The 22,053-nt window shown below is 37.3% G+C and overlaps 1 protein-coding gene across 6 annotated transcripts in view; it reads left to right on the top strand.

The window, feature by feature from the left end:
• ADAMTS20 (ADAM metallopeptidase with thrombospondin type 1 motif 20) overlaps window positions 1-22,053 on the top strand; it is a 195,783-nt gene that overhangs the window by 150,050 nt on the left and 23,680 nt on the right. For 3 of the 6 annotated variants that reach the window (XM_067696234.1, XM_067696233.1, XM_067696236.1), the window contains 7 exons: window positions 10,599-10,772; window positions 10,850-11,020; window positions 18,120-18,320; window positions 19,028-19,157; window positions 19,369-19,463; window positions 19,551-19,645; window positions 20,194-20,327. In XM_067696234.1, the coding sequence (XP_067552335.1) occupies window positions 10,599-10,772; window positions 10,850-11,020; window positions 18,120-18,320; window positions 19,028-19,157; window positions 19,369-19,463; window positions 19,551-19,645; window positions 20,194-20,327 (1,000 nt within the window). Of the gene's footprint in view, window positions 1-10,598; window positions 10,773-10,849; window positions 11,021-17,747; window positions 18,321-19,027; window positions 19,158-19,368; window positions 19,464-19,550; window positions 19,646-20,193; window positions 20,328-22,053 lie in introns of those variants that run through there. The other 3 variants (XM_067696235.1, XR_010932368.1, XM_067696237.1) reach the window with 3 other exon arrangements.

Raw genomic sequence — 22,053 nt, 5'->3', positions numbered from 1 at the left:
TGGTCCTGGGCTTTTGTTTGTTGGAAGATTGTTAATCACAGTTTCAATTTCAGTGCTTGTGATTGGTCTGTTCATATTTTCTATTTCTTCCTGATTCAGTCTTGGCATGTTGTGCATTTCTAAGAATTTGTCCATTTCTTCCAGATTGTCCATTTTATTGGCATAGAGTTGCTTGTAGTAATCTCTCATGATCTTTTTCATTTCTGCAGTGTCAGTTGTTACTTCTCCTTTTTCATTTCTAATTCTATTGATGTGAATCTTCTCCCTTTTTTTCTTGATGAGTCTGGCTGGTGGTTTATCTATTTTGTTTATCTTCTCAAAGAACCAGCTTTTAGTTTTATTGATCTTTGCTATTGTTTCCTTCATTTCTTTTTCATTTATTTCTGATCTGATTTTTATGATTTCTTTCCTTCTGCTAGCTTTGGGGTTTTTTTGTTCTTCTTTTTCTAATTGCTTGAGGTGCAAGGTTAGGTTGTTTATTCGAGATGTTTCCTGCTTCTTAAGGTGGGCTTGTATTGCTATAAACTTTCCCCTTAGAACTGCTTTTGCTGCATCCCATAGGTTTTGGGTCGTTGTGTCTCCATTGTCATTTGTTTCTAGGTATTTTTTAATTTCCTCTTTGATTTCTTCAGTGATCACTTCATTATTAAGTAGTGTATTGTTTAGCCTCCATGTGTTTGTATTTTTTACAGATCTTTTCCTGTAATTGATATCTAGTCTCATGGTGTTGTGGTCAGAAAAGATACTTGATACAATTTCAATTTTCTTAAATTTACGAAGGCTTGATTTGTGACCCAAGATATGATCTATCCCGGAGAATGTTCCATGAGCACTTGAGAAGAAAGTGTGTTCTATTGTTTTTGGATGGAGTGTCCTATAAATATCAATTAAGTCCATCTTGTTTAATGTATCATTTAAAGCTTGTGTTTCCTTATTGATTTTCATTTTGGATGATCTGTCCATTGGTGAAAGTGGAGTGTTAAAGTCCCCTACTATGAATGTGTTACTGTCGATTTCCCCTTTTATGGCTGTGAGCATTTGCCTTATGTATTGAGGTGCTCCTATGTTGGCTGCATAAATATTTACAATTGTTATATCTTCTTCTTGGATCGATCCCTTGATCATTATGTTGTGTCCTTCATTGTCTCTTCTAATAGTCCTTATTTTAAAGTCTATTTTGTCTGATATGAGAATTGCTACTCCAGCTTTCTTTTGGTTTCCATTTGCATGGAATATCTTTTTCCATCCCCTTACTTTCAGTCTGTATGTGTCTCTAGGTCTGAAGTGGGTCTCTTGTAGACAGCATATATAAAGGTCTTTTTTTTGTATCCATTCAGCCAATCTGTGTCTTTTGGTGGGAGCATTTAGTCCATTTACATTTGAGGTAATTATCGATATGTATGTTCCTATTCCCATTTTCTAAATTGTTTTGGGTTCGTTATTGTAGGTCTTTTCCTTCTCTTGTGTTTCTTGCCTAGAGAAGTTCCTTTAGCATTTGTTGTAAAGCTGGTTTGGTGGTGCTGAACTCTCTCAGCTCTTGCTTGTCTGTAAAGGTTTTAATTTCTCCATCAAATCTGAATGAGATCCTTGCTGAGTAGAGTAGTCTTTGTTGCAGGTTTTTCTCCTTCATCACTTTCAGTATGTCCTGCCACTCCCTTCTGGCTTGTAGGGTTTCTGCTGAGAGATCAGCTGTTAACCTTATGAGGATTCCCTTGTGTGTTTTTTGTTGTTTTTCCCTTGCTGCTTTTAATATGCTTTCTTTGTATTTAATTTTTGACAGTTTGATTAATATGTGTCTTGGCGTATTTCTCCTTGGATTTATCCTGTATGGGACTCTCTGTGCTTCCTGGACTTGATTAACTATTTCCTTTCCCATATTAGGGAAGTTTTCAACTATAGTCTCTTCAAATATTTTCTCAGTCCCTTTCTTTTTCTCTTCTTCTTCTGGAACCCCTATAATTCGAATGTTGGTGTGTTTAATGTTGTCCCAGAGGTCTCTGAGACTGTCCTCAGTTCTTTTCATTCTTTTTTCTTTATTCTGCTCTGCAGTAGTTATTTCCACTATTTTATCTTCCTGGTCACTTATCCATTCTTCTGCCTCAGTTATTCTGCTATTGATCCCATCTAGAGTACTTTTAATTTCTTTTATTGTGTTGGTCATCGTTGCTTGTTTCATCTTTATTTCTTCTAGGTCCTTGTTAACTGTTTCTTGCATTTTGTCCATTCTATTTCCAAGGTTTTGGATCATCCATACAATCATTATTCTGAATTCTTTTTCAGGTAGATTGCCTATTTCCTCTTCATTTGTTAGGTCTGGTGCATTTTTATCTTGCTCCTTCATCTGCTGTGTGTTTTTCTGTCTTCTCATTTTGCTTATCTTACTGTGTTTGGGGTCTCCTTTTTGCAGGATGCAGGTTCGTAGTTCCTGCTGTTTTTGATGTCTGTCTCCAGTGGCTAAGGTTGGTTCAGTGGGTTGTGTAGGCTTCCTGGTGGAGGGGACTAGTGCCTGTGTTGTGGTGGATGAGGCTGGCTCTTGGCTCTCTAGTGGGCAGGTTCACGTCTGGTGGTGTGTTTTGGGGTGTCTGTGAACTTATTATGATTTTAGGCAGCCTCTCTGCTAATGGGTGGGGTTGTGTTCCTGTTTTACTAGTTGTTTGGCATAGGTTGTCCAGCACTGTAGCTTGCTGGTCGTTGAGTGAAACTGGGTGCTGGTGTTAAGATAGAGGTTTCTGGGAGATTTCCGCCATTTGATATTATGTGGAGCTGGGACGTCTCTTGTTGACCAGTGTCCTGAAGTTGGCTCTCCCACCTCAGAGGCGGAGCCCTGACTTCTGGCTGGAGCACCAAGAGCCTTTCATCCACACGTCTCCTCAATTTGGGATGAATCATTGTCTATTCATGTATTCCACAGATGCAGGGTACATCAAGTTGATTGTGGAGATTTAATCCGCTGTTTCTGAGGCTGCTCAACAAATTAGTCTTTTGTTTTTTTTTTTGTGGTTGTAAACTTTACAAGAAATTCTGTTACTGAATACTAGGGAGGCTACTGATGATTATAATATTATTCCAGGTGACCTAACAGTAAAATATACCTGATGAGGTGTTTAGTAACTGTCTTGCTTCCACACTAAAGTCTTGGATTTGAGCTGAGTTTGCAACTTGGAAAAGGGGCTGGTAAGTTCCAGACGGATCATGATTGGAGATGGTTTAAGAGTCAGGGAAATGACAGAACTAGGGAGCCCAGCTGGTCTAAGGCCAGAGAGTGGACACACTTGGAAAGACTCAGCAAAAATGAAGCTGCTGCGGAGATGAGACCAAGGCTGAAAACTCAGTTTATAAAAGAAGGGTGATGGATACTTGCTCTGGCACACTCAGGGAAGTAAGCTCCAGATCTAAACTGGGAAAGCCATATATTTGAATGTGATTGTCAGCAAAGACCAGCCTGGGAAGTATTAAGGAGGAAAAAGCCAGAAATGAAGCCAGAAATGATAACTAGAATAATTTCCTGAGGCCTGATTTCAGTGGGGCTAGGCTTTCAGCAAAGCTATCTGGCTGCTCTCAGCAGTATCTCAGGATACTTATCCGTGTCTTAGAGGAGCTAGTCCTACGATGGGAAAAAGAGCTCATCTTCTGCTGATGGAACTTCCTTGTCTCTGTCTGATGCTGGTGCTATGTTAGGAAGGTAGGGGTTCAGACAGGAGCTAGAAGTGGGGTTTCCCTGGGCCTCTAAGTTTTCATCCTTCACTCCGTGAGATCAGATCCTTGGTGGCAGAGCACCAGCTTTTAAAGTGACAGTGTCAGCGCATCATTATTTTTGAATAAAAAGCTCCCAAATTGAGTGAGCATCTCAGGTTTCTGTGTAGAAGAGTTAGCCTCTGTCAAGTGTTAGTGTGTTGAGAATTGTGGTTCATCTTTGACTGAAAACTAGGGGCAAACATGTCTGTTTTTCTTCTCAAAGCAAAACATATATATCTGAGCACTTACTTCTACCCTGAATTTTGGTACAGTAAATAAAATTAATTTTGTGGTTTAGCAGAGACCATTATTTAAAAGATATCCCATTAACCTGTTTTATTTAGTGAATGCCACTACTACCTACTAAGTCGTTCAAAACAGAAACACTGAGTCCATCCTGTCTCCCCTGACCCCTCAGTTAGTTATCCCCTAGCTTCTCTCAATGACAGCAGGCAGAAGACGCTGGTGGATGGGACTGGAGGCAGGAGAGACTCTGCTTTTTGGCCACCAGCATCCCTTTTGATCCCCAGGATTCTTTTGCTGCCTTGCAGCTGCTGCAGCTGCTGTGGTTGCTATTCATGAGGGACACTTCCTGACCCTTGACCTCCAGCTCCACAACAGTGAATCAATCATGGGTGCTAACAACTTGTCCTTGGCTTGCCACCAACTCTGAAATTATATAAGATTCACTAAAGGGATGTATTTCAGGGGTTTCTAAGATACAGATATGAATATGTAAAGACTATAAAAAACACAGATGCTTTTGTACCGCGTCGGCTTTTTTTCTTTGAATTGGTTTTCCTTGTCATAGAAATTAGCTTCATACACCCACACAGTCCCCAAAACTCTGCCAGAAACAAATGACCACTAGTAAAGTCGCTGGCTTTGATTTATTCTATAAAAAGGACCCACATGAAGTTAACAATTGCAGGCTGTCAGTGAGCTGCATATAATAATATATTCAACAGAAGTGTAATTTCAGAGGTAGTTACAGGATAATCACTGGTTGCTACTTTGTTCCAACTGCATAAATTGTAAAATTGCTTTACTAGAATCCCTCACTATAATTTCATTTTATTACTATTTTACATTGTACCTCTAATGGAAAGACTTATTTGGCAAACTGTGACCACAGAGGTGCTCAAATGAGTTTTGAAGTTAACACTCTTCATTTGGTATTTGATATCATTTTTTTTAATGAAAGGATTTAGTAATGCATTTTAATGACTGCAGCCAAACAGGAACAAACATTGCTATATACAGTCCTTTGTCCCTAGGATCCAGATGTATACGTTTAGAGGCAAAATAAATACTGGAATCATTTAAAACGAAAAATGCCTCATCCTCTTATTTCTGGAACCAGGCATTTTGTTTTTGTTTTCACCTAATTTTACCTATTTGGGAATACCAGCTTCACTTGTAAATTCAAGTTTTTAAGGCTAGCATGGGGTGTTAGCATCCTCATGGTCTCATGCTTAGTTCAGTGCCATCCAAACGTAGTTTTTATACTCAGAAAAAAAAAAATCATCCAGAATTCTCACCTCCCCTTGATCATGGCAAACTTGCCGCACAGCTTAGAAAGATACTTGAAGAATCTCAGGCAACCCTATTGAATCTAGAGCCTCGTGATAGCAGCCACTTACTTGGTCCCTCTTTTCAGGGACCCATTATTTTCTTTGTAGTATTTTATGATCAGAGTTGGAACCAAATGTGATATGAGTTCCAAAATCTCACAAGTCTACTGGCTAGTGCCCCCCTTTCCCAAAACACCTAATGTGAAAAAAATTTTTTTGGAAACTATTTGCTAAATGCTGACATGGTTAAGTGATTTTGTATTTCTGTAATTCCATATTTTCTATATTTCCAAAATACATATATAAATCATATTTGATTTCAAATATAGTCATATTTGAAAAAAATGTGATGTATACATATATATCTTTTTTTTTTTTTTGCGATACGCGGGTCTCTCACTGTTGTGGCCTTTCCCGTTGCGGAGCACAGGCTCCTGATGCGCAGGCTCAGTGGCCATGGCTCACGGGCCCACCCGCTCCGCGGCATGTGGGATCTTCCCGGACCGGGGCACGAACGCGTGTCCCCTGCAACGGCAGGCGGACTCTCAACCACTGCGCCACCAGGGAAGCCCATATATATCTTTTATAATCTAAAAAGATAGTAAATCTTAAGTCCCCACAGCCCCTGACCAAGAATGCAGAGCCTCTTCATCTTTACACCCAGGTTAAGTGAGTTTTCTTCCAGGAGGACAGGCTGAGACCAAGGTCAGAGAGGATGTCTTTTTGTTCTGGGGCTGGATGAGCTATGCTTCTCAATCTTTTCTAGCTAGTGCCAGCAATTCTGCTTTTGAATTTCTATGCTGCCTGTTAACTCTCTTCCTTTATCATCTTTCTTGATACTTAAGATGGTCTATCTTTGAGTGGGCTGAGATGACTAATACCCTTTGGTTTGAGGCATGTGTCGAGAAACTTTTCAAGGCAAAAATATTTGTATCTCTGTAAGAAAAGTGAAAAAAAAATGGGGATAGGACGGAAGCAGCAAGGGACAGTCAGTTCCTGACACTGCTGAGAGACTTCTGTATTCTTCCCAACTGTAGGTATTCATTATGCAGATGAGGAAACAACAGCTTACAGGGGTTAAGTACTGAACAGCTTGTGCAGGTCACAGGCCAGGAAGTGATGGGGGCGGGGGGTGAGCATTTGAACACTTGTCTGAGTCTTCCCTATTGTAGTTGCTGTCATAATTATTTTATAGTTATCATTTTACATGAGCTCATCTTTATACTTCCTTAGCAATGTCTTTTACTTCCTTAGCAATGTATCTCCCCTCTTACAAGGCATCTGAAGTCAACAATTGCAGAATGTCACTGGATGACACATAACAATGCATTCAACAGAAACGTAGTTTCTATGTTGTGTTGAGTTCATTACAGGCTTATTTATATATAAAAACCTGTTGCATAAATTTAAGATATATATGGATTTTACATATCTTAGGAAAATAACTGAGGGTTTAATTGATCATGTATTGAATATGGTGTAGTTGCTTAAATCACTAGCAACATATTAGGCTACATTAATACATGAAGCGTGTTCAAAATTTTGCACTAATAAATTCTGGTCAGATTTTTGGAGCAGTACCTATTCTGAGACCCACACTGTAAGAAAAGTCTTGACAAATTACCAAATCCCCAGAGAAGCCCAATTGAATTGTTATAACTATTCTGTATCAGTTCCACTGTGTTCTGTTGCAAGTAGGAAAAGTACTGATTATTAGTGGCTCGAACTCAAAGTCATTTATTCTTTACAAAACAAGACCAGAAGGTCACTAGATTTAAGTTTGATTCAGTAGCTCCACAATGGCAGGGTGCTGGATGGGCATTTCTGTGATTCTGTTGATCAACCCTAATGGTCATAAAATAGCTGCTCCCTTTCCAGACCTCACACCTTTATACTTTCTCACATGAAAGTAAGTATGAATTTGTTCTATGTTGATGAGGACAGGTTCTAGACAGTGGGTAAAGTTTACGGAAGAATATTTCAGCTCAATATAGGAGGGTATTTGCTAAAACTTCAGAGTCACCCAAAAATGAAATGATTGCTTTCAGGATACAGTGAACTTACTCATACTGAGGCTGTGGAAGTATGGGTAGGTTTGATATTCATTCATTCACTACTGCTGTAAAATGGATTTCAGGATGGAAGAGGAATTGGAATTAGATATTCCTAGAGTCTTTTCTAACTCAGAATCCTGTACAACTGCTAATACTACTGCTACAGTATTGATGAATTTGAAATAAACTATAGTTACAAATAACTGACTATAATAAAATCAAAACCTTAATCCATTAACAAGAAATTATAAATAATGCATCAAGAAAGGACTTTACTATTACATTTTAAATAATTTTTTTATTAAATAGCAGAGTGAGTTAGCCTTAATGAACCCATTTGACAGTGCATGTTCTAACATTTCTTCATCTCTGCTCCACAGTAGCTAAAACAGCTACAGTACCTGTGGATTGGCTAAAACTTACCTTTTCCACTTCCACTGTCAAGTTTTTAAAGCACCAGGCTATGCAGTGTTGTAGTACATGTACGCATGAATAGGAAATTTGGCTGACTTTTCCTCTCTGAGTTAAATTATGCAGTGGTGGTCAGTTAGTGCCTTCCAATCAATTATTTGTGTCATACTCATAATGATAGACCCGCATTGCCTTCATTTGAGTTACTTGGATTTTTAAAGAAAGATAAAATTTAACATGCTTATAAAAATGTGGTTCAATAAAGCTGTTGAATAAGGGTGACTACTCTGGAGTTACAGCTGTACCTTGGGAGGTCATTCTAATAAGTCGCTGGACGTAAGAGTGAGTTATCATGTCTTCACAGCATCCGCAGCCCGTAAGAGGAGCTGATGGGCAAAGGCGATAAGTTAGGCTTTGGAAATGTTGGATTTGAGGTGCCTTTGACATATCTATGTAGAAAATACATGAAAAGTCTTGTCAATACATGAAAAATTCCTTGTAAATACATGAAAATATAAATGGAGAGCTCAGAATTATGATCAAGGCTGGAGAGAACAGATTTAGAAATTATTGGGACATAGAAGAAATTGCTCAGGAAGAGCTCAGAGGGTATAAAGAGAAGCAAGTTATAAAGAGAGCCCTGGGAGACGCTAACATTTAAAGGCTAAACAGAGAAAATAGAGTCAGTTAAGGACTACAAGAGGAGAGTACCTGGAACCAGAGGGGATTTCAATCACAGAGGCCAGAAAGGCTCAACAGAATGTGGTCACTGGTGCTGACAGTGTCAGTGAGATTAACTAAGAAAAGACTTGAAAAGTGTCTCTTGGACTTGGCAGTTAGGGTTATCGATGACATGAGGCTAAGAAATACTTCATTTAAGCAAAGAATTCTCTCCTCTGTTCAAATCTGAAATCACATCAGTTTACTCTTTTGTACTCTTAGCTCTAAAAAATGCTGAAAAACAAAAGTTACTTGTGTTCTTCCAAGCAGTAGTCCAGTTTTTTTTTTCCTTTGAGGGTGAGGTCCATTATAGTAGCCCCCTATGGTGTCAGTGGACTCTTCTAAATGCATGCTGTGGTCAAAGAATCAGTCAGCCACTGTGGATTATTGAACTGTAGAAAACGCTATTTATCAACTTCTTGCTAAATTGTGTTTTGTGAAATTTATTTTCAGGATTTTTTTTTCAGGTTTAGAAGTAGGAATTTTTCTGAATATGGTTTATATTTGTGAAATTATTACTGGAAAATGTTTGCAGGAGCCTTATTTTATAGACTAAACATTTCACCAAAGGTTCAGATAAGTTAAACTACAACCTGACATCTTAGTCTGCTTAATATTGTGCCCTGCACAAAATACATATTAAGTTATTATTATCTCCATACAAAGGAGCCATGTCTTTTTTGTGAAAACATTCAATGAGCTGTCAAAATTCAACTGCTAAAGCATAAGATGAGGGTCAATATAGGTAAGCAATGTAGATATGCATAATATTCTTTGTAAGTTAAAAAAATATAAAAATCCTCTTTTAAGTCAGTGGTTGCCGCTTATACACACAAGACAGAAAACTAAATCTAAAGGTGCCGCTAGAGTAAAATTGTTGCAAGAGTTTATAAGAGGAACTTGAGTCTAACAGGTGAACTAAGTCCTTAGGTTTTGTGGGCTTTAAGTGTTTTACAATTCATGGTGAAACCATATTCTGCAGAGACATATTTACTGTTAGAGAAAAAAGCGACCACTGACTCTGTGAATCCTGCAGAAACAGAGACCTTAATGAAAAACCTGAAGTTTTACCCTTACACTGTCATAGTTGCGAACAGCCATGAGGCCCCATGTAACACTCAATATGACCTCCAATCCCTTCTGGAATAACGAAGAGTATAAAAACCAAGCTCACAAATTAAATAAATACCCTTAGACGTTCTGCCTACTTTATTAATGTTGGCATCCTAGCTCTTGGTTGTGGTCAGGCTCTGCTGTTTTATGGCTTGGCCTTGCAGAGTTGAGAAAACCCTGAGAAGTTGCCAAGTCCTTCTCCATCCCGTGGAGGCAGCACGGGGAGAGCTCAAAGGCTGCAGTCAGAAAGAAGTGGGCTTAAACCTGCTTCGCCACTGACTTCACGTAGCAGCTCAGGCAAATGACTTAACATCTCTTAGCTAAGTCCCGGGCCCTCAGCCCTGGTGCCTCCTTTGAAGAGCTGTTGCGAGGAATAAATGTGTGGGACATGTTCTGTGAAATTTTACAAATAACACAAAACCTGCTTTGTACAGATAAGACAAGTGAGAGGAGAGGCTAAGACAAGGTTGTCTAAGTAAACTGTAAGCTTACACCATCAGTTTCCCAAAACACCTCTCCACTGAAATACAATCACGAGTCAACAAATCAGCAAATGTTTGGATCCCCAAGCTGTAATAGGGACGGCAGGTATAAAGATGGATAGAACCCAAACTTGGAAATTATTGTTGCTTTGAGGGAGATTATGAATACAGTGTAATTTCAATATTTAAATAATGTTCAAAAGCAAGGTAGTAGTAGAATAGTTTGTGTGGTAAATTTTATAGATATTAAGTATGTTTAAGTCAGAAGAGAGAGCTATCAATTCGGACGGAGTATCTGGTCATAGTTTCTACAAGACTTGAATAGGTATTGCAAAATAAAGAACATCTATTTGTATACTTGTATAGGTGCTCCAGACCAGGCGATGTTAAAAATACTTCTTGCATGTATTTTCTATCTAATGCATGGTATAATTTTGCTCTACTTTGCGATTTTTACATAATTTTATATTTGTTAGTTAATTATTCCAATCGTTTGGGTTTCTTCATAGTGCTCCGTGACCTGTGGCTCTGGAGTTCAGCAAAGGGATGTGTACTGCAGACTGCGAGGTGTTGGTCGGGTGGCAGAAGAAAAGTGTGATCCGTCCACACGGCCTTATTTTCAGAGACAATGTTGGCGTCAGGACTGCATACAGTACCATTGGGTGACGGGAGAGTGGCTGGATGTGAGTATTGTCAAGTACACTTTCAGACAACCCTTCAGTGAAAGAATGTGTTCTTCATTTCGTCATTGTATTTCTAGTGTTCAACGTCATGTAAGAAAAGAGAGACACATCGGCAAGTGAAGTGCGTGGGTGCACAAAACACGCAAGTGAATGAAAGTTTCTGCGATCCTTCAACCAGACCTCTTGCAGTCAGAAAGTGCAGAAACCCTCCCTGCAAGTATATTGTGGTAACGGGAAACTCATCACAGGTAAGGCAAAGAAAGGAAGTTGAGAATTTTCACTCCTGGAAAACACAGCTGAGTTTCAAATTTGACCCAGTTGAAACTGGGTCTAAATTTGAACATGGGAGCAGATGATGGTGTGCATATCAATCTAAGGGATAAAATCGCTGGCAGTTGGATGGTGCAAATAGAATAATAGCGACATGTATGTTAAACTCTGGTGCAGTTCTGAAGCGGTGACAACTTTGAAACCGACTACCAGGGACGGTTTGGCATCTGTCCCTGCATAGTTGGCTGCTTTAAAAAATTGTTCTCTTCCGGTTTTATTGAGATATAATTGACGCACAACCCTGTATAAGTGTAAGGGGTACAGCATATATCTCTGTCATCATCCATATATCTATCTATCTATCTACCTATATCTATCATCTATCTATCTATCTATCTATCTATCTATCTATCTATCTATCGTCTATCTATTGCTTCTTTATTCATCTGTTTATGGAAACTTAGGTTGCTTCCATATCTTGAATGTTGTAATCAATGCTGCAATAAATATTGGGGTGTATATATCTTTTTGAGTTAGTGTTTTTGTTTTCTTCAGGAAAATATCCAGAAGTGGAATTTTGCTGGATCATATGGTAATTCCCATTCACAATTTTTTGAGGAAACGCCATAATATTTTCCATAGTGGCTGTACCAATTTATATGCCCACCAGCAGTGCAGGAGGGTTCCCTTTTCTCCATATCCTTGCCAGCACTTGTTTGTTTGTTGTCTTTTTGATTATAGCCATTCTGACAGGTATGAGGTGATATCACAGTTTTTATTTGAAATTCCTTGATGATTAGTAATGTTGAGTATTTTTACATGTGTCTGTTGGCCACCTGTATGTCTTCCTTGGAAAAATATCTATTCAGATCCTCTGCCCATTTTTAAACTGAATTGTTTGCTTTTTTTTGATATTCAGTTGTGTGAGTCCTTTATATATTTTGGATATTAACCCCTTATCCGATATATCATTGCAAATATATTGCCCCATTCAGTAGGCTGTCTTTTCACTTTTTTGATAGTTTCCTTTGCTGTGCCAAAGGTTTTTATTGTGATGTGGTCTCATTTGTTTGTTTTCGCTTTTGTTGCCCTTGCCTGAGGAGATGTATACAAGAAAATACTGCTAAGATTGGTGTGAAAGAGCGTATTACCTAGGTTTTCTTCCAGGAGTTTTAGGGTTTCAGACCTTACATTTAAATCTTTAGTCATTTTGAGTTTATTTTTGTATATGGTGTAAGGAAAGCATCCAGTTTTATTCTTTAGCACATAGCTGTTGAGTTTTCCAAATGCCATTTATCAATGAGACTGTCTTTTCCCCATTGTGTATTCCTAGCTTTGTGTTGTAGATTAATTGACCATATAAGCATGGGTTTATTTCTGGGATCTCTATTCTGTACCATTCAGCTATGTTTCTGTTTTTGTGCCAGTATCATACAGTTTTGTTTACTATAGATTTATAATACAGTTTGAAATCCAAGAGCATGGTAACTCCAGCTTTAGGGTTTTTTGGGTTTTTTTCTGTTTGTTTTTTTTCTTAAGATTGCTTTGGCTATTCCAGGCCTTTTGTGGTTCCATTCAAATTTTTGGATTCTTTGTTCTAGTTCTGTGAAAAATGCCACTGGTATTTTGATAGGAATTGCATTAAATCTATAGATTGCTTTGGGTAGTGTGGACATTTTAACAGTATTAATTCTTCCAATCCATGAGCATGGTGTATGTTTCCATTTACTTGTGTCATCTTCAATTCTTTCATCAATGTCTTATAGTTTGCAGAGTACAGGTCTTTCACCTCCTTGGTTAAATTTATTCCTAGGTATTTTATTCCTTTTGATGCAATTGTAAATAGAATGGTTTTTAAAATTTTTCTTTCTGATAGTTTGTTGTTAGTGTATAGAAATGCAACAGATTTCTGCGTATTGATTTTGTATCCTACAACTTTAGTGAATTCATTCATTAGTTCCAATAGTTCTTTGGTGGAGTCTTTAGGGTTTTCTATATATAATATCATGTAATCTGCAAATGGTTACAGTTTTGCTTCTTCCTTTCCAATTTGAACGTCTTTTATCTCTTTTTCTTGTCTGACTGCTGTAGCTAGAACTTCCAAAACTATGTTGAATAAAAGTGGTGAGAGTGGTATCTTTGACTTGTTCTTGATCTTAGAAGAAGGCTTAGAGGAAAAGCTTTCAACTTGTCATCACTGAGTGTGATGTTAGCTGTGGGTTTGTCATATATAACCTTTATTATATTGAGGTATGTTCCCTGTACTATTGAAATAATCATATGACTTTTATCCTTCATTTTCTTAATGTGGTATATCACGTTGATTGATTTGTGGACATTGAACCATACTTGCATCCCTGGACTAAATCCCGCTTGAATTTGGTTTGCTAATATTTTGTTGAGGACTTTTGCATCTATGTTCATCAGTGATATTGACCTGTATTTGTGTGTGTGTGTGTGTGTGTGTGTGTGTGTGTGTGTGTGTGTGAGAGATATCTTTGTCTAGTTTTAGTATCAGGGTAATGCTGGCCTTGTAGAATGAATTTGGAAGTGTTCCTTCATTGGCAATTTTTTGGACTATTTTGAGAAGGATAGGTGTTGACTTTTCTCTAAATTTTTGATAGAACTCACCTGTGAAGCCATCAGGTCCTGGACTTTCGTTCGCTGGGAGTTTTTAAATCACAGTTTCAATTTCAGTGCATGTGATTGGTCTGTTCATATTTTCTATTTCTTCCTGGTTCAGTCTTGGGAGATTGAACATTTATAGAAATTTATCCATGTCTTCTAGATTATCTAATTAGTTGGCATATAATTGTTAGCAGTAATCTTTTATAATCCTTGTATTTCTGTGGTGTCAGCTGTAACTTTTTCTCTTGCATTTTCACTTTCTTGATAGTGTCTTTTGTGCACCAATGTATTTAATTTTGATGACGTCAAATTTATTTTTTCTGTTCATTTGTACTTTAGGTATCATTTCTAAGAAACTATTGCCCATCCAAGGTTACAAAGGTTCACACTTATATTTTGTTCTAAGAATTTTGTAATTTTAGCTGATACGTTTAGGTCTGTAATCCACTTTGTATTAATTTTTGTATATGATGTGAAGTGGGGTCCAACTTTATCCTTTTGCATGTGGCTATCCAGATGTTCCAACACAATTTTTGGAAAAAACTGTTCTTTCCTCATTGAATTATCTATTACTGAAGAGTTATTTTTGAACTCTGAATTCAGTTCCCTGATCTATGTGCCTATCCTTATATCGTTACCACATAGTCTTGGTCTTATAGTAAGGTAGTTTTATAGTAAGTGTTGAAATCAGGAAGTGTGAGAGAACCAATTTTGCTTTTCCTTTTCAAGATTATTTGCTTATGCTGTGTCCCTTACATTCCTATATAAATTTTAGGATCAACTTGTCATATTCTGGGTAAACTCCAGCTAGGATTTTGTTAGAGATTACGTTGAATCTTGATCAGTTTGGGGAATGTTGCCATCTTAATAATGTCTTCCAATCCGTGAATTGACATGTCTTTCCATTTATTTAGGTCTTATTAATTTATTTCAAGGATGCTTTATAGTTTATAGTTTTCATTGTACAAATCTTACACTTTTTTGGTTAATTTTGTTCCTAAAAATTTTATTAATCTTTTATGCTCCTGAAAATGAAATTATACTCTTAATTTCATTTTCTGCTTGTCCGTTCATAATGTGTAGAGATAGAATTGATTTTTGTATGTTAAACACATTTATTGAGCACAGTTCTTTTTTTGTGTGGATTACTTAGCATTTTCTATATACAGAAGTATATCATTTGCAAATCCAGGTAGTTTTATTTCTTCCTTTAAATCTGGGTGCCTTTTACTTCATTTCTTCCCTAGTTTCCCTGGCTAGAAACTCCAAAACAATGTTGAGTAGAAGTGGTAAAAACAGATATCCTTCTCTTTAGAGGAAAACTTTCAATGTTCATAATTGAATAGGTTAGCTATGGACTTTTTTGTGGATTCTCTTTATTATACCCTCCTATTCTTAGTTTGCTTGGTGTTTGTATAATGAAAATGTGTCAGTTTGTCAAATGCTTTTTTTGCATCTCTTAAGATGCTCATGTGGTCTTTATGAGTCTATTTGTATGATGTATTCCATTGATTGATTTCACATGTTGAAACAATGTTACATTCCTGGGATAAATCTTACTTTGTCATGGTGTATGATCCTTTTTATTTGCTTCTGGGATTGTTTTGCTAGTGTTCTGTTGAGGATTTTTACATCTATATTCACAAGAGATATTGGTCTGTAGTTTTCGTTCCTTGTTATGTCTGCCTAGTTTTGGTGTGAGGGAAATACTGGCCTCATATGACAAATTAGGAAGTGTTCTTTTCTATTCTATCTTTTGGAAGTATTTTGGAGGGGGAGGGTGCTAATTCTTTAAACTTTGGGGGGAGTTCACCAATGAAGGCTCTGGTCCTGGGTTTTTATTTGTGTGAGGTTTTTTGTTTATTAATTCCATCTCTTTACTTGTTATAGGTCTACATAGATACACAGATTTCTACACATGTTCTCCCATCTTCCCAGAGTTTGTTGTTACTGCTGTTTGTTGTTGTTTGTTTGTTTGTTCAGTGACTTTTCTGAACTAACTGTAAAGTCTGTATTCTTTGTCTCATGTGATCACTAAAGTCTCTATCTGATTAGTTTTCAACTAATGACTGGGTAGTGATTTCCTGAGATACTTGGAACCAGTAATCTCCAGTCTTTGCCAAGAGGCTCTGTGTGCATGTGTGGGCATCTTCAACACTAGATGAGGCAGTTGACAACTCTTCCTTAACCTTAACTTCCTGCTTGAGCAGAGCCTTGACATCAGCCAGAAATGAGAGTGTAGGTACTTCTCAGATATTTCCTAAGCTTGCACACAGCCCTAGACATGTGCAAACCTTATGTATGTCCATGGCCTTCTAGTTGTCTATGACTCTGTTGGAGTTTTTAAAGCCCCTGTGGACATCTCCTTTCCAAGCTTTTCCTTTTAAGCTTTTCTTGGTAGCCCATTGCTTGCCTGACTATTATCCACTTCCTCTGGAAGCTGCAAAGTTAAACAATAGCCTTTAATTGTGTTAAAAAATGCCTCCAAGGAGAAGGCTTTTAGCACTGGGCAAGTGCTGGGTAAAGTCAAATAGAGACTTGCAAGTGAGGTCTTTCAGAAAACCACTAAACAGTTCAAATAATGACAGTTCTCTGGAAATGAGGCTTAGAAAGATGTCCAATCCCTCTGGTGGCTTCCATGCTTTTGTTTTTCAGTATGTTTGCAGGGCTATTGATTTTCAATCCTCCTATAGAGCTAAAGAGGGGGAATGGGAATAGGGCAAACTAAAACACACAAAGCTCACTGTTCTTACTGAGATTTAGCCTTATTTCTTTAATAAATGCTTCCCGGATTGCTGCAAGCCTTTGGTTAATTTACAGAGCTCTGAAAAAGTTGATTTTCACAAGTTTTGTCAGTTTTCTCATTGCCTTTATAGAAGAGAACGTTTTCAGATGTCCTTGCTCTGCTGTTTTCACCGATGTCACTCACCCCTTGGGGTCTGCTTTGATAGATGGATATTTCTCCTCATCATAGGTTATATTTTCCTGCCTCTTTGCATGCCAGTTAATTTTTTATTGCATGCCATGCATTATGAATTTTACTTTGTTGGCTACTGGATAGTTTTTATTTCTATATGTATATTTTGAGCTTTGTTCCAGAATGCAGTTATTTTGTCTGTAAGAAGTGTGATCTTTTCTTGTCTTGCTCTTAAGATTTTTTATGGGAGACCAGTTCATTGTTTAGTCTAGAGTTAGCTATTCCCCTCTACTGTGGCAAGACCCCTTTGAGTACTCTACCTATTGCTGCATGTATATAAGGTTTTCCAGTCTGAATGAAGGGAACAGACACTATATTTGGTCCTGTGTGAGTGCCAGATACAGTGATTCATATGTCATTTATTTACTTAAAAATACTTATTTATTTATGTTGCACCAGGTCTTATTTGAGGCACACGATATCTTTGTTGGGGCATGTGAGATCTTTAGTTGCAGCATATGGGATCTTTCAGTTGTGGCATGAGGACTTCTTAGTTGCGGCATGCGGACTTTTAGTTGTAGCATGCGTGCGGGATCTAGTTCCCCGACCAGGGATCGAACCTGGGCCCCCTGCATGGGAGCATGGAGTCTTACCCACTGGACCACCAGGGACGTCCCCATATGTCTTTTAATCGGTCCATGCCTTGGCCTCAGTTGGAGTCCTCACATGTTTGCACTGGTCAGAACTCTGCTGTCCCCTTGGGATCCCTTTCCTTGTTCCAAAACCTGGAAACTCTCTCAAGACATTAAGCTGGAGCAATTATAGGGTCACTTTGTTTGTTTCCGTCTCCCAGGGAATCACTGTCCTTTATTGCCTAATGTCCAGTGTCTTAAGAGCCATTGTTTAATCAATACATATTTTGTTCAAGTGTTTTTTTTGTTTTAGGTCAGATGGTAACTCTATTCCTTGTTACTCCTTTTTGTTGGAGTCAGAAATCTATTTGCCCATTCTTTTCTCTGGATCGTTAATTTATATCTAAATCACTTACCTATTCTAGTCAAATGGTAGTACACATCACATTGTATGTATAAAGATAAATATATGCTAAACTTATATAGAGTTACAAGTACATTAAGACTAATAAATGTCCTTTATTTCAGGTAAGAATGCTTGATATGTTTCATTTCTCCAAAGCTCTGCTTATCAGGAGATAAATTTTCATTCAGTTAAGCTATTCTTTGTAGTGTGACCAAGAAAACAGAAAACAAACAAAGGAACAAACAGAAAAAACATAGGCACTGAATATAGACAATCTATCCTGCATCTGGATCCTTTCCATCCTGGTACAACTCTGTGAAAGTTGCCTAATACCTCTGAACATTTGTTTACCCATCTGTAAATGAGGCTAATAATAGGATTGTTGTGGGGATACCATAACATAGTATATATTAAGCACCTGGAAAGTAGTGGTGCTTAACCCTGGTTAAGTTTAAGAGCATCTTCTTCTCCCTTCGTAACATTGTATTTTTCAGTGTGCAGGTAACTGTGGATTTAGTTACCGACAAAGGATTTCATATTGCATTGGGATCCGATCTACTGAGAAATATAAGCTTCATGAGCTGTGGCCTATAGACTATCAAGAATGCCCTGTGCTGCCTTCCCCTCAGGTTTACAAATGCAATTTTAGAACCTGTTTGCATATGGCCACTTGGAAAGTTGGAAAATGGAGCAAGGTCAGTTTATAATTATGAATTTAAAATCTTCTGAATGAGACTTTCTAGTTGTGGGATGCCTACTATTCTGCACTTCTAACTAGATATCAGAGTTGTCTCATACCCCTATTGTCTAACAATCACTTTACCAGTTATTTATCAGTTATCATCTCTTTTTCTAAGTTTGCTATAACCTGCCTTAAGCAGGGACCATAATTAATACTTGTTTCTTTTCCTCAGAGCACCTGGCACAGTGGCTTGCATTTTGAGTAGATGCTTAAGCAATACTTATTGGTTAAGTGAAAAAGTAAATAAATCTAATGTATGAGTAATACAGGTTATTGGCACCATATTCCATTTCCAATTTCATTGATAGAAAGCAAGTAAATATTGCCTTGCAAACAGCATACAACAATGAGTAAAAACTCAGTAGTCTGAATAACCATCATTAATTAATATTTATCAGGTATTTACAATATACTGCTGAGCTAACTATACAAAATAAATGGAAAGGAGCCAGTAACTGAGAAAGAATAGATTGAGTTTCTTAAGGATTAGCCCCACCTGTGACTCTCTAGCCTCCAGGATATTTTTGTGTCTGCAGAAATTCTAGCCATTATTGATCATCAGTTTATTCCAAAAGGACCTATCTTGAAAGGAGGAGATAAGTATTTAGTGGCCTTATTATCCATTATATGCTTTACCTTCAAATTTTACTCTGTTCACAGTGCTCTGTGACTTGTGGAGTTGGGATAATGGAGAGAAGAGTGGAATGCATAGCTGACAATGGTTGGTCCAGTGACTTATGTTTAAAGAGTTTAAAACCAGATGCTCAAAAGAAATGTTATGTCCATGACTGTAAGTACTAGACTTCAAAAATCTAGAACCTAAGTGTTCCTAAGAAGTTTTAATTAAAATCTGAAAATAAATATTTAGAGTAGTCATACACTCCACAAAATGAAAGGTCTGTTTTTTTCAGAATATAACAATATTGGTGTAATTGAGTTAAATTCATGTTGTGTCTGTAATTTGTTCATTGTTGATAAGTTGTACTCACTTGTCCTTGAAGGTAAAACATTTACCAGCTGTAAAGAAATCCAAGTGAAAAACAACATTACCAAAGATGGTGACTATTACCTTAACATTAAAGGAAGAATAATAAAGGTATTATGAAGACAGCTCCTGTTTGATTTTAGCATTGACTGTTGACTTTGAAAAAATCTTTTCTAGATCTTTGCATTTTCTCTTTAGATCTATTGTGCTGGCATGCACTTGCAGAACCCCAAGGAATATATATCATTGGTCAAAGGTGAAGAAGACAACTTTTCTGAAGTGTATGGCTTTAGGTATATGCTGTGTTTTGCCTTATCTGTGCATTTTCATGGTCCTTCAAGAGAATTAGAAGTTCCAGAGTTCAGAGTGGTACTTGAATAGCTCCCAGTGTGACAAGTAATTTAGAAACAGGTAGATATATTATGACCTAAGCCAGATGTTGTCCATGCCTGTTCAATAATAAAGATTTGAGCATTAACATGTACTCACAGAGAGACTGACTAAGAAGGATACTATGGGTGAACAGTGAGACAACAGAGGAGGGAAGAATTTAAGACCTGTGTGTATTTTCATAGAAATCAAATTAATTCCAGTAATAAAAGCTAGGAGAACTACAGCTGAATTATTTTTCCACAGACTGGTCTTGAATTTCCCATTGATCATTTTGTATTTCTTTGACATTTAACTTGTTGAGTGATTTTCATTTCTTTCACATTTAACCTGTTGACCCTAAAATATTGAAGAGTGTGTCTTTTACCTTCCCACTTCCAAAGTTTACCATTTATCTGCATTATGGTCTAATAATGGTATCTAATACTAAAATATTTTAATGTTGTTACAGACTGCAAAATCCATATGAATGTCCTTTTAATGGAAGCAGGAGGCAAGACTGTGAGTGTAAAAATGACTACTTGGCTGCTGGACACACTGTTTTCAGCAAAATAAGAATTGATCTTAATTCCATGCAAATTAAAAGTAAGTGCTGAATCTCTATTTGTAAAATGAAAAGTACCTGTTTGCTAATGCAAGTGTAACAATATACTATATGGTATATGTGGTAGCTAGGGTATAGAGAAGGGCCTAGCATTGTACAATAATTACTTAGAATTCTTTTTAAAAAGTTATTAGCTACATAGTTCCAGTGCAATGATACAAACCATGGGAACCCTTAATAAAAATGTAGTGGTAATGACACTGTCATTAGTAAAGATAGTAAGGATACTGTCATAGTAAAGATCCTGCCCTTCCAAGATATAACAATCTACCTTAAAATCCTCAATTACATTAAAAATAAGGAAGTTAATATCCTCAATGTAGTTGTATAAGCTTTTTTGCAAGGGCTTAAAGTAATAATTAACATTAGCTTCAGGTGACAGTTTGTCTAGTATTTTCTTATACTTTATCTCATTTGATCTTTTTAACAACCCTATACTAGATAAGGCAAAATTTCATCACATTGTTGCAAGTGATGAAATTAAGATGCACTTATAGAATTAAGTGATTGGCCCAATTCATACAGTTAGTAACTGGCATTGCAGGGAGATAAAGTCCCACTCACAGATCCCAGATTATGGACCTGCTGCCTTTCTAGGAAGTAATTTATAGTACAGTCAAGTTAAAGTAAATATACTTTATGAAACCTAACATACACTGAGAATCAGACAGTCTGCCCTCCTGAAAATTACATAGTGACATGAAAATGCAAAGAAGTTCATTTCAGAAGCAGAAACTCTAAATCACAATTGAATCACCAGTGCCTAGCACAGTACCTAAACCACAAAAAGAAACAAAACAATGTTTGTTGAGACAGTGAATGCATGAATACATAATTTCTAAATCAGTCATATGATGGTGAACTATTATTGTCAGTAATAGTGGCTACCATTTACTGAACACCCACAATTACTGCAGTGGGGAAGTGTTATAATGCTTTGGTTATGATCATAGACTCTGGAGTTAGATTGCTGGGTGTAAATTCTCTGCATCCAGTTACCAGTCATAATAAGATGGCTCTCAGGTTTTTTTCTTTCTTTTTTTCTGCTTTCTTTCCTTTTTTTTTTTTCCGGTTAGGATTAAGAGATAATACTTGTAACATATCTAGTAAATGCCTTGCGAGTAGTAGGTGTTCTATAAACAATGGTTATTATTTAATAATATATGTTGTGTCAGCATTGCTGAGTACATAATGGGCATTTGGGAACTTATTTGCTGTTTAGCAAGCTTTTATCTTTCATTAATTTATCAAACCTGACATTTTGCCAGGCATTGGACTGGGCTCTGAAGACACAATGTTAAATGTATACATTTTCCACTTGCTTTCTCTTTTCCTTCCTCATGCTTGTGTGCCAAAACCCCAGTCTTGATTAAATTAAACCTTTCACCTACTCTGCACTTGCACCATGAATCTTGCATGTGGCAAGTAATACACAGCCCTCCTGACTGATCTTACTTTAAATGCATGACTCCTGAGACTGCACAGACCCTGATTCATTCCTCCCCAACTCTTCTCAACGTCTGACTCACAGCTTCTCCTCTGGCTTCAAACTTCAAAATTTTCTAATACCTCCACTCCAGTCACTCATTGCTGATGACCTAAACCTTGACCTATAGACTTTGCCTTCTCTTCTGGTCACTGTGGATGAACTATTTCTGCTGCCATCTGAGGCAACCCCTTCTACTTGTACTCTGAGCTCCTTGCTTT

Source organism: Pseudorca crassidens, chromosome 11 (genome assembly GCF_039906515.1).
Source record: "Pseudorca crassidens isolate mPseCra1 chromosome 11, mPseCra1.hap1, whole genome shotgun sequence".
NCBI classification, from domain to species: domain Eukaryota; kingdom Metazoa; phylum Chordata; class Mammalia; order Artiodactyla; family Delphinidae; genus Pseudorca; species Pseudorca crassidens.
This window is presented reverse-complemented; position numbering and strand designations above follow the sequence as displayed.